This window comes from Danio rerio, chromosome 10, assembly GCF_052040795.2.
Source record: "Danio rerio strain M-AB ecotype USA chromosome 10, GRCz13ab, whole genome shotgun sequence".
NCBI classification, from domain to species: domain Eukaryota; kingdom Metazoa; phylum Chordata; class Actinopteri; order Cypriniformes; family Danionidae; genus Danio; species Danio rerio.
The window spans coordinates 44,463,135-44,475,895 of NC_141030.1; the positions used below are offsets into that span (position 1 = coordinate 44,463,135).

General features: G+C 34.9%; 5 protein-coding genes across 5 annotated transcripts in view; 1 reads left to right on the forward strand and 4 right to left on the reverse strand.

The window, feature by feature from the left end:
* LOC141376456 (trace amine-associated receptor 13c-like) overlaps positions 1-12,761 on the reverse strand; it is a 136,093-nt gene that overhangs the window by 96,169 nt on the left and 27,163 nt on the right. The gene's annotated exons all lie outside the window — the stretch shown is intronic.
* The window catches only part of LOC137487290 (trace amine-associated receptor 13c-like), a 92,695-nt gene that overhangs the window by 52,771 nt on the left and 27,163 nt on the right, over positions 1-12,761 (reverse strand). The gene's annotated exons all lie outside the window — the stretch shown is intronic.
* Positions 1,176-3,480, forward strand: LOC137496531 (trace amine-associated receptor 13c-like). Its single transcript, XM_087271453.1, has one exon. It carries the CDS (start codon positions 1,205-1,207, stop codon positions 2,210-2,212), a length of 1,008 nt encoding a protein of 335 aa, XP_087127579.1. The 5' UTR covers positions 1,176-1,204; the 3' UTR covers positions 2,213-3,480.
* On the reverse strand, positions 3,272-7,039 carry LOC108191508 (trace amine-associated receptor 6-like). The gene has a single exon (XM_087271510.1). The coding sequence runs from the start codon at positions 7,037-7,039 to the stop codon at positions 6,047-6,049; it is 993 nt and encodes a 330-aa protein (XP_087127636.1). The 3' UTR covers positions 3,272-6,046.
* LOC141376457 (trace amine-associated receptor 6-like) lies at positions 3,272-11,775 on the reverse strand. The gene is made up of 2 exons (XM_087271514.1): positions 6,902-11,775; positions 3,272-3,576 (listed from the first exon to the last, which is right to left on the reverse strand). Exon 1 carries the CDS (start codon positions 11,660-11,662, stop codon positions 10,688-10,690), a length of 975 nt encoding a protein of 324 aa, XP_087127640.1. The 5' UTR covers positions 11,663-11,775; the 3' UTR covers positions 3,272-3,576; positions 6,902-10,687.

Here is a 12,761-nt window from a genome sequence, read left to right on the forward strand (position 1 = left end):
TCTTGAATTTAAACATTAATAAAGTAACTATGTATTTGAGCACATAATCCACACTTACAAAAAGAACGACTAACAATTAAAACATACAATGTTAAATAATTGTGATAAATTACTGAACTTTGAAAATGCCAAGTAAAAATGTTGCCTGCTGTCCAATCGGTAGGCCCACACAGAATCTGCACACGCAGAATTCTGCAGATTGTTAGCCCATCGTTAATTCTGTTTATTTCCTTGAGTAAATGTGTGTAAATCTATATTTATTCAGCTATTAAATTATTACAGTAATATTATTGACTAACATAAAAATATTAATTTGATTTATGTACAATGCAGTTTGTACAGTAATATTTTCTGTCTTTTAGTGGATATATTATATGAGAGACTTGCTCTGTTTACCAAATAAAGTTAATCTAATTGGATTTGCATTTTAAATATTACATAAAAGGTAAAAATATATAATTTTTCGATTTTACATATTAAGTTTTTAGTTATGACACTCCCAAAATAATTCAGCAGAAATCCATGGATTTTTACCAAATTTCTCAGCAGAAATAGTAAAAAAACGTCCGCAGATTCCATCTGGCCCTACCAAAGGGTAATAGTGATGCTAATAATGTTAACCCAGGGTTTAGGTTTGTAAAGTGTGAAACTTCTGTTAAGGAATTCTGGGGATTATTCATTAACCCAAGATATGGCATGATCAGTGTGAAAAGTGGTTACACATAACTCAGGATTCCTTTTAGCTGGGGATTAAGATGACTCAGGGTTACCTCTTTCAAGTGTGAAAAGCCCTTATGCGACCCGTTTAAAATCACCTTGAGATGCTTCTCACAGTCTCTTAGCAATTCCTTTTTTTAATGCTACTGAATAATATTTTTACTGAGACATTGAAAGGAAGTTTCAGGCCAAAATAAATATAGAGTAGCAGTTACTTATTTATTTAAGTAATTATTTATTTAACTAAGTATACTTAGATATTTGTTCTTAGTTTTACAAAAGCTATCAGATTAATGATTCAAATAATAAATTAGCTATAAATGATCTTCCTCTATAATAAATTATTTATCTTAATCCAAAAGTTGGGTAAATAATATAATTAATCAAATATGCAGCATCAAAGTGGGTGGGCCACTGTACGGGCTCTGTATAAATGAAAGGACAGAAAGGAGACCAGAACAAACTCCTAACAGGAGGAGACTCACTAATGGCCTATGAGACAGAGGATACTCAATACTGCTTTCCTGACATCAACTCATCATGTGTCAAGGGACAACGCACCAGACTTGAATACAATATCATGTATGTGTTTGTGTCATTGCTGTCAGCATGGACTGTGTTTCTGAATCTGCTGGTGATCATCTCCATCTCTCACTTCAAGAAGCTTCACACTCCAACCAACCTGCTTATTCTCTCTCTGGCTGTGGCTGATTTGCTAGTTGGACTTGTTGTGATACCAATCGAGGGTATCAAACAAATTGAGACATGTTGGTATTTTGGAGACACTTACTGTGGACTTTATGTAATGACCGTTAGGTTGCTACTTTCTACATCTCTTATTAATTTAGTTTTAATTGCTGTTGATCGCTATATGGCTGTGTGTCATTCCTTACTGTACCCACAAACAATAACCACAACAAAAACTTTAATAAGCATTTTTCTCTGTTGGTTTTGCTGTTCAGTTTACATTATTTCATCTGTAATTAGTAATGGATATTTTGACATGTCAAACAAAACCCTGTGTTTTGGCCAATGTATTGTTCTGATTACTCCTGCTTGGAGATTCATTGATTTGATCTGCTCCTTCCTTTTTCCTTGTACTGTGATCATCACTGCATATTTGAGGATATTTTATGTTGTGCATAAGCAAGTGAAAGTTATAAACTCTCAAATAAATGGTGTAAAATGTGTAATGGAGGTTTCAGTGAAGAGAAAATCTGAGAGTAAAGCTGCTCAGACATTGGGAATCATTGTGACAGCTTATCTGCTTTGCTGGATTCCTTTCTATATTTGTTCTCTAACAAAAACAACAGCAATCTCAGCCACTACAATGACATTTTTAACATGGACATTTTATATAAACTCGGGTCTGAATCCTATTGTCTATGCTTTATTTTACAGCTGGTTTAAAATATCCGTTAAACACATTGTAACTTTCAGAATATTTCAGCCAGCATCCTCTTTGATGAACATTTTAACAGAGGGTCATTCGTGAGTATATTTTAATTTGCTTTAGTGTTAACTTTAAGCACATCTTCTGAGATGAATGAAATAAAATTTACAACATGTGTGATATGCAAATACACAATTTGGTACAAAATTAACACTTGATTAACTAAACATAAAACATCATCACTTCATATCAGGATCAACCCTGAATAACTACTAATCATTTGAAAGCAAGAGAGATGCTAGAAAGAAAAGAAAAAAAATGCCTCTGTCAACAACAATAAAATATAAATCAACTGGAGCTTTTTTGGGTATCTGTCTACTTTAAAAGTGAAATGTGTACAGATTTTTCAGTGTGAATAAATATTGACAGTTTGAACGGCCATATGTGAGTGCTTTGTGTTGTTATTCACAATAATCAAGATGCAAAAAAGATTACACTAATAGAACCACTGATCCCCATTATTTAAGACATAGCTGAAAATGAAGGCAGAACTTAAAAAGTCAGATTTACTGAAAAAATACATTGTTGAATAATAGGTAAATGGAAGCAAAATGAACAAAAATTTTTGTTAAATTAAGGACTTTCTTATGAGAGCTTGGCATGGCCTAACTAAAGTGATGCTTAACACATAAATTGTTTGCACCAAGCTTGAAAAAATATAAAAAAAATTGTTGATTAAATGTAATCTGATTTAAAATTCGAGAGGTGAAATAATTTACAGCTAAATATAGGTGCCAACCTCCTCCCATTTGCATATTTTTACCTGTTAAATATTATAATTTTAAGTATAATTTAAAAAAAGTTCAACAAATGATGCATTAGCTAAGATGAGCATTCAGTGTCAAATGTTAAAGAGTTTTTTTTAATTTTTTTTACTTATGCTCAAATAGCATTCACTAAGAGAATATTTTATAACTGTACCAGCCAACACACTTGCAGTCCTAAGTGTCCCATAGAAAATACAGGGGTGTGAAAAAGTGGTTGCCCCATACAAAATTCTTTTTTTTTTTGTTTTTATTTATTTATTTTTTGCATGTTTGTCACACTTTGTTTCAGATCATCAAGCAAATATAAATTGCAGTCAAAGATAAAACATCATGCTGTTTTTAAATTAAAGTTTTTATTGCTAATGTTGTTAATGTAATGTAAATGGCATACAAAAGAGGCAGATTGCTGTGTACCTGGCCTAAAAACCTAAAAAAGCAATAAGATATGAGCTTGGAGGAGATGGGGACAATGGAGGGAGTTTAAAACTGGCATTCAGCCAAGCACTGAAGAGAGACAATATGTATGTATTTAAATAGAGCACTGTGTTAGATGTCAGAACCAGGTTGGTACACATGATGTTTAGCTGAAGCAAGCCTCAATGTTGCTATGATGAAGCAGACTTATCTTTCTTTCTAAACCTGCTGGTGATCATCTCCATCTCTCACTTCAAGAAGCTTCACACTCCAACCAACATGATTAATCTCTCTCTGGCTGTGGCTGATCTGCTTATGAGACTGATATTGTTATACCACTGATGGACATCAGATATGTTCAAATTTTGGTACTTTAGACGGACATGTTGTTCTTTGTTTATTGATTATACTGTTGTTTCAGCATCACTTGGTTATTTAATTTGTATAGATTTATAAACAGAACAAATTGCTGTAAAGATCCTCTGCAATAATCAACAAGGATCACAACCAACAAAACCCTATTAGGTTACATTTTTAACTTAACTAAAATTGTTATATTACTGAAATGAATTAAATTAAGAATAGGCACTATTATAGAACTTGAATGTTAGTACTTGAATGTAAGTCCTGCATCCAGGATATCCTAAACATTCTGGGCAACATTTAAGACAAGAAAAAAATAGGATTTGTGTGCAATATTTAAATAAAATGTGTCAATATATATAAAAAAAACAGTTGATACCAAAGAATACAAAATATTTAGCAGAGCGTGCTTTTATGCTGATATCTTGGTTGGTCTAGGCCTTTTTGTGAACAGCTGATATTTGGAGGTTAGTTAACAGCGATAAAAATATATATAAGAGCATTATTGTAAATATAAATAAGGAATAAAAAAAAAAGCTGCGGGTCAATGGGTAGCGCTGTCGCCTCACAGCAAAAAGGTTGTTGATTCAAGCCACGGCTAGGTCACTTGGCATTTCTCATCATTTCAGGTCCATTGGGTGAGCTAAACTGTCTGTAGTGTATGTGTGTGAATGAGAGTGAATGGGTGTTTCCCAGTGATAGGTTGCAGCTGGAAGGGCATCCGCTGCGTAAGGTAATTTCGCTGTAAAACCCCAAACTAATAAAGTGACTAAGCCGGAAAGAAAATAAATTAATTAATAACAAAAGCCAAAAATGGCAGAGCTGAAGATACATTAAGCAACTTTTAAAGCAATGTCAAAAAGTTTGTCCATCTTGATCCAAATGCAGCAAACAAATGTGCCTGTCAACGCTTATTATTTTTCTGTTTCTAGCCCATGAATGCACAGGCCTGCCCCATTGTGATATTTTTTTAATACAGAATTGATTCTGAACTTTTGAGAATTGATTGAGAATAATTTGGGAAAGAATGACAGTGAACTGATCGATTGATTTTTTTTTTTCCTCCCACCCCTAAAAAATAGCCAAGCAACATCAATCTGCAATATCACCAGGCAACATTGTTAAAAAAGTTGACCCATGACATATGCACATCTACATGGGAATTAAACTATAAAGATGCCCCAATGACGAGAAGACACTGTGTTAAATTGTAGAAAAGGTTTTTGCATTGCCGTATCTCTAATAGCAACATATTAATAAAATAGATGAACATTATTTTTAAGCTTCAAGCCAAATACATTACAGAAAGTCAACTGTGTATACTGAATTTGGAAGCATATTCTGTAACTACCTAGATCATGTAAAATTAAGTGATGTATGTCTGGACTAAACAAGACTATACAACACTAAATATCATTGACTATTTAACACTAGTTGATGTAAATTTTTTTCTGATCAGATTTAAAGACCACATTAAAATTAAAGCCTAACAGAAAAACACATCTGCAGTTGATTTAAATCCATGACAACAAATGAGAAAATGCTTAATCTATGGTTACATCTTATTTTCGCATTGTTTAACAAAGAACAAAATTATCTTTAAATCCTTAAAAATATATTACAGAGCACTAATTTAGACAAGACAAATCTAGTGTTTTTTTTATTTTTATAAAACATTGTCATTTTCCAGTGACATTACAATCACTTGTTGAACAGCACAGTCCTTGTCTCCACAGTCACAGTCTTCGACGTTTTCTCTAAAGAAAAAAAGTCAGGTTTATGTACTGTTACAGACACTGTTTCTGTCATGCTACAAACTCTGAACGTTTATTTATTTAATTTTTCCAGCCTAAAATTAGTTTCTTTTAAATCTTTAATGTGTTTCTTTGCCATAATCTTTAACAAAGGTTAAACCAGAGACCAAGCACTGATGTGTGCACAACAATGTAGAAATATTGTAAATTTCAATTATGGCACTATTTAGTGAAACAAATATATATATTTTAAGTGTTTTATTTAATTTGTTTGTGTGTGTGTGTGTGTGTGTGTGTGTGTGTGTGTGTGTGTGTGTGTGTGTGTGTGTGTGTGTGTGTGTGTGTGTGAAGCACTTTTAAGCATCTGTATGAGAACAAACTTACTCTGCCTTTATTTAATCATATGCATTAAATTAAACTCATGTTTGCAGTGAATCTATAAAAGTTATGCATTTACCAACATTCATCAGGTAAAACTTTTACTTGGTGATGTACACAAAATACATTTAAACATAAAAATAATGAACACTGCACAAAGAAACAAGATTTTTTTCCCCCCAGTTTTCAGAATAAATTTATCATTTATCCTCAGGGAAAAGATTGAAGTATTCTGATGATGGTTTCAAAATGTTTAGTGTTAGAATGTGTTTGGCTGATATTCTAAACCATTTATAAAACAGAGAATAGATGAGTGGATTCATACAGGAATTCATGTACAAAATCCAGCAGGTTACATTAAGTTCAACAGATTCTGTTAGTTCATTTCCTTCAATAAGAGTGACTATATAATATGGTATCCAACACATAAAGAAAACAATTACAACAATACCCAGAGTTTTTCCTGCCTTTCGCTGTGACTTGCTGACCCCTGTCACAGAATTTACCACCTTTGCCTGATGTTTTGCAACACAAAAAATCTTCACATATATAGACATAATTACACAAGAAGGGGCGACAAAAGTGACAAGAAGGTCTGTGACAAAATGTTCAAACTTGAAAAAAATTGTACAGTGTCCATAACACCTGTCTAGTGTCTTTGAGTAGAACATAGTATTGTACAATATAATAAAAGAATATACACCACAGCAAAGCCAGTTTATAACAATGCAAATAACAATTCTATCAGTCGTGACCCTTACTGTATATCTCAGAGGATCACTCACAGCAATGTAACGATCTAAAGATACAAACACTAAATTACCAAGAGATGCTGTAACGACCATAAAAATAACAAATAAAAATAGAAAACAAAATGCCTCTCCAAAGTACCAGCATGATTCTATGTACCTAATGCCCATTAAAGGTATAACAATCAGTCCCACAATCAGATCAGCTACAGCTAGAGAGAGAACAATCATGTTAGTTGGAGTGTGAAGCTGCCTGAAGTGAGAGATGGAGATGATCACCAGCAGGTTTAGAAACACAGCAAACACTGCTAATAAAGAAATGAAAATGTACAAAATTACATATTCCACTTTAGGCATAATCTCTTTGACACATGAAAAATTGTTATCCGGAAAGCAATATTGGATTTCTTGAGTATTGTCCTCCATAATGCTTTTACCAGACATTTTCTCAATGAACTGTATTTATAAATGTAGCATGTCCCTGTTAATCCTTCATCAATAGACCACAATAGATTCACTTCTAATATATAAGTACAGAAATGAGAGACATCCCATTAAATGTGAGGTAACTACGAAGCACTTGTGCTTTAGTCACAAGGGAATGACAGAACTACATTTACCAATGTATCAACTGTACAGAAGGTTTGATTTAACCCTTTATACAACATTCATTATAAAAAAATATATACTTAGAAAACATCTAGAGTGTTATTGGTGGTTATTACAGGACTTTTTAACTTTTATGACATCACACATAAAAATAATTAGCTTTGCAAAAAAAAAAAATCAAGGTGGACAGGGTGTCACATCTTCTTGCAAAAGAAGGAAGTTGATAAGTTTGGTATAAAGTATATCCATAAAGTTATTGCCTAACATGCAAATCACTAACCCAACCTGAAACTAATCACTATAAGACTGAAGAGCTTTATTTCTTTGAAAACAACCATCCTAGATGTATATTATACTGCTTATTACACAGCTACTTGGCACAAAACATAAAAATTAGACAATACATCATTCTGAGCCGTGGTAATTTATTAATTCTTTAATTGAATTCAAAGCTCACAGAAACAAAAACAGCAAAATGGGACTGAAAGAAACATTAACCGTGTATTTAATCACAAGATGGCACCATACAAAAATGCAAAGCTGACAGAAACTAAACCAAGTGAATAGAGTAAACACTAACCTACAAATTATTAATTCACAAGAAGGCGTTAAACATTAGAAAAGAGCAGCTTCACAGAAAAGCAGATACAAATGTTTGTGGATGTAAGAACATGAATGTGAACATATTCACTGATGGTCAAACAGATTCAAATTTTTCTATTTATTCAGTGATTGTTATCTCAGATTAACAGCGTTACAATCACCAATGATCTAGTGGCTTCTAGATTGCTGAAGAACTACATGCACAACACGTTAACGAACTACAACTCCCAGCATGCACCTCACACACACCGGTTTCTAATACCCACAGATTAAACATGTCTAGTCATGTTTTTAACCTTTGTTTTATCGTTTCCGTTGCTTTCACCGCCTGTCCTAATCACTCACCTCTTTTGGCTTCATATTGGGGATCACCTGTGTGCTTCTGTTTGCCCATTTTTGACCATTGCCTGCACCACTTCTCTTTAGATAAGCTGCACATGAATTCTCAAGTCCGTTGTCTAGCATCCCATTTTTACAGAAGACTCAGCCATAAATGGATCCAGCATGAACTGATATTATACGTCTCCCTTAAGGGGAATGCACTATCGAGGAGTATGTGGAGGACATCATTAATCTGGCTCATTTTACATCTTTAGATGAGGTATACCTTATGATATTATTTCACAGAGGCCGATGGGGCTTGCTGCCCAATACATTAACAATATTGTGCTGGCCCAACTCCTGTGTCCTGTTTATGAGTCTGAAATAAAGCCAGTTTACAAACTGGCTACCGCCAGTCCCTCATTGGTAGAGCTGCAAGATCCTCCTTCACTGCCAGAGCCGCCAGATCTTCCCAAATTCCCCAAATGAAGGGCACCAGCCAGATCCTCAAGAATCCCCCGAATGGAAGCCGGCAGATCCTCCTGAGTCCCTCGAATGGTGAGCGCCAGATTGTGATACATTTGACTTCCTAGTGCCGCTAGAGCCCTGTGAATTTCCAGTGCAGCCAGTGCCATCTGACTATCTAATGCTGCCAGAGCCGTGACACTCTAGTGTTGACAGCTGTCTGAACTCCTAGTGTCTCCTGATCCTAGAGCCTTCTGAGCCACCGGGGTTGTCTGGACCGACAGTGCCTCCTGACCTTGAGCCTCCTGACCCATTTGGGTTGTCTGAACTGCCATTGTCTTGTGACCCAAAACCTCCTGACCCACTGAGGTTGTATGACCCACAAGTGTCTGCTGAACCAAAGTTTACTGATCCACTGGGGTTGTCTGAACCACCAGTGCATTCTGACCAACTGGGGTTGTTTGACTCATCAGTACCTGCAGAACCAGAGCTCACCACACCTCCACACTTTAGCCTTTTTTTTTGTCCTGCTGTGTTTTAGAATCTTTGCCTTATTTTATTATTTTAGTTGCTTTCGCCACCTGTCCTAACCACTCGTCTGTTTTGATTATAAATGGATTACCTGTATGCTTCTGTTTGCCCCTGCTTTTGACCACTGCCTGCTCGACTGCTCTTTAAATAAACTGCATGTGGATCCATGCGTCTGTTGCCAGTGTTCATTAGTTACACATAGCTTGGAATGTTGCGACTGACCAATCATAACCAAGTTTTCAGACAACTGTGCAATAACACTTTTTAACAGCAGCCCAAAAGCAAAGGAAGGCCCAGTTACATCTGTCAAACTACAAGCTAATACTTGTTTGCACCAGATGGAACATAGAGCATTTTTGGAAACAGCAGCCTGCCACATTGAACACACTCCTTAACAGGAAAATAAAGAGAAGAGGAGGCATAGGTAACGTGACAAAGAAAAACATAATAATCCAAGGGGTCACGAAATATTTGTTCGCTCTGTAATTGATGTCACTCCCTGCTGAAGAGAAAAAGTAGTAATAGTAGTAGTATTGTATGTCTTTTTATTTATATTTTATGTTGCATTTGTTCGTATTAGGATTGATTGATATAACTTTATAACACAACTAATAATCCCTTTTTCACTGGACTGACACATTATCAATTTACTAAAATGTCTATGTTTAGCTGCATTGATACAATCTACATTGAAAAAGTGCTGATGAAATAAAGATGAACTGAGTGTAAAACAAAATATGTTCCACTATGTTATTTCTTACAAGACAGCAGCTTTGGACCAGATGTTTGGGTATTCCTACACTTCAAGACTATAGAATATGTTGGTCAATCACAAGGGAGAACAACATGAATGTTGAGTTCATGAGGCAAAAACCTCTATTGTAGTGTCCACATGACCACACTGTACTTGGCGCTTTGGAAAATCTTCACCCTGGCCAGTGTTTTCAGAAAGGTTTAAATTTCAGTCACCTGATACTGTTTTTATTTGGACAAACAGAAAAGCAGAGTAGAAAAAAAGTACAGTTTAGAAAAACCTATGTTCATGTGGACAGGGCCTGTCAAGCTCACAGATATATTTACTTGTTGAACAGCACAGTTTTGTCTCCAAACTGTCACAGTCTCTTATGTTTTAATTACTTTCTCTAAAAGTTTACCATTACAAGCACTAACTCTGTCATGCTAAAAACTCTGAATATTGATTTTTCCAACTTAAAATTATTTTTCTTAAATGAGTTTTTTTTAGCATATTCTTTAACAAAAATTAATCTAGAGACCAAGACTGATGTGTTATAGTACTATTTCTTCACACATATTTTAAGGGTTTTCTTTAATTCATTTTATGTGAAGCACTCTCAAGCATTCTGTAAGTAAATAAACTCATTTTCCCTTTATATAATCATACATTTAAATTAAACTCATGTTTGCACTGGTTCCAAGTTATGCAATTACCACCATTTATCAGATAGTTGATAATTTTCACTTAGTGATATACATAAAATACACTCAAACAGAACACAATGAACATTGCAAAAGAAGGTCTTTTTTCAGTGACTGAGGAATTCATCATTTATCCTCAGGGAAAAGATTGAAGTATTCTGATGATAGTTTCAAAATGTTTAGTGTCAGAATGTGTTTAGCTGATATTCTAAACCATTTATAAAACAGGGAATAGATGAGTGGATTCATACAGGAATTCATGTACACTATCCAGCATGTTACATTAAACTCAACAGATTCTGTTAGTTCATTTCCTTCTATAAGAATTACAATATAATATGGTATCCAACACATAAAGAAAACCATTACAACAATACCCAGAGTTTTTCCTGCCTTTCGCTGTGACTTGCTGACCCCTGTCACAGAATTTACCACCTTTGCCTGATGTTTTGCAACACAAAAAATCTTCACATATATAGACATAATTACACAAGAAGGGGCGACAAAAGTGACAAGGAGGTCTGTGACAAAATGTTCAAACTTGAACGAAACTCGGCAGTCTCCATAACACCCATTTTGTGTCTCTGGGTAGAAAACAGAATTGTATAAGAAAATGAAAGAATATATGCTAGAGCAGAGCCAGTTTACAACAATACAAATAACAATTCTGTCAGTTGTGATTTTTACTGTGTATCTTAGAGGATCACTCACCGCAATGTAACGATCTAAAGATATAAGGACTAAATTACCAAGAGATCCAGAAACAACAGCAAAAGTAATGAATAAAAATACAGAACAAAATGTCTCTCCATAGTACCAGCATGAGTCTATGAATCTAATACCCATAAATGGTATAACAATCAGTCCCACAATCAGATCAGCTACAGCCAGAGAGAGAATGAGCAGGTTGGTTGGAGTGTGAAGCTGCCTGAAGTGAGAAATGGAGATGATCACCAGCAGGTTCAAAAACACAGTGACAACAGATGCTAAAAAAATGAAAATATACAATACAACATAGTCAGTTTGAGGTTTGATTTCTTTGAAGCATGACAAATTATTGTTTGGAAAGCAAAATTGTATTTCTAGATTCTTGTCCTTCATGATCCTCTTGTCAAAAATTTTTAAAGTTGATCATACTCTCATTTGTAAAGCTGTAGTGCATAGTCCAACTTCCACGCTTCTTTTACTGATTTAACTAATTTATATTCACTGAAAACTGGAACATCCCATTAATTGTGTGGTCTGATCATACTCTTTAATCCCACCCACTGTTAAATATTGAAATTAATACCCTGACATGTATTTTAACAGGTTTTATAGTCTATTACACAACACAAACACTGAAATATAATGACACATTCCAGAATGAATAATCTAAAGACCTTTCTGAAGTTGTTTTTATTCTTAAGTTTTTACTTGGCAGAGCAGGGAGCAAAGTTTTATTTGCTTTTCTAAAGACTTAAACCAAAATTCAACAAAATGTATAGTGAGCAATAGGTATTTAGTTAAGCAATTGAAATACTTCTTTAAAGATTACTTCTTTAAAGATTACTGCAGCAGGCTCATTAGAAAATGAGCCCAGGGACATATTATTGAGAACTGAAAAATGTGTGCTGGCATGTACCTATGTCTTCATTATCTAAAACTAACGGTACAGGGCGGTACCACTAACTGCTTAAATCCACATGGAAGTTTTTTTGGTTAGACTAGTTATCTTGGAAGCTCACCACCAATGCGGTCATGCTACGTTCACACCATACGCAGTTGTAGCATCAAGCATGAGTGATTTACATGTCTAGCCAAAACGAAGACGCAAACAGACATCCTGTTGTGCGTTTTACAGGAATGACATGTCATTCGAGTTGAAAAATCTTGATCTAGTGCCTGTTGTTGGTGCTCCAAGGGGAAATCCTCTTGCCTGCACCAGTTCATCAAACTGGGCTCTGAAGCACCACTGAAAGCTTCCTTCGTTCAGGTATAGTTGCTGGAGGAGTTGATGAACTCACAGAGCTGGGTGCATCTCTGAAAGGATCTAGTGTACTCAGAAACAACGCTGAATGAATCTATGCTGTTTTTCAGCCTTCCTGAAGCACATAAAGCACAGCTACTATCTCAATATAAGCCATGTTAGCCATTTAGCAATGAAGCTAAAGTCAATGGGCAAACAGAAGCCCCGCCTATGATGAGAATCCACATCTAT

Coding starts and splice junctions, on each gene's coding strand:
- LOC108191508 (XM_087271510.1), bottom strand. CDS start 7,039: ATGTCTGGTAAAAGCATTATGGAGGACAATACTCAAGAAATCCAATAT.
- LOC141376457 (XM_087271514.1), bottom strand. CDS start 11,662: ATGAAGGACAAGAATCTAGAAATACAATTTTGCTTTCCAAACAATAAT.
- LOC137496531 (XM_087271453.1), top strand. CDS start 1,205: ATGGCCTATGAGACAGAGGATACTCAATACTGCTTTCCTGACATCAAC.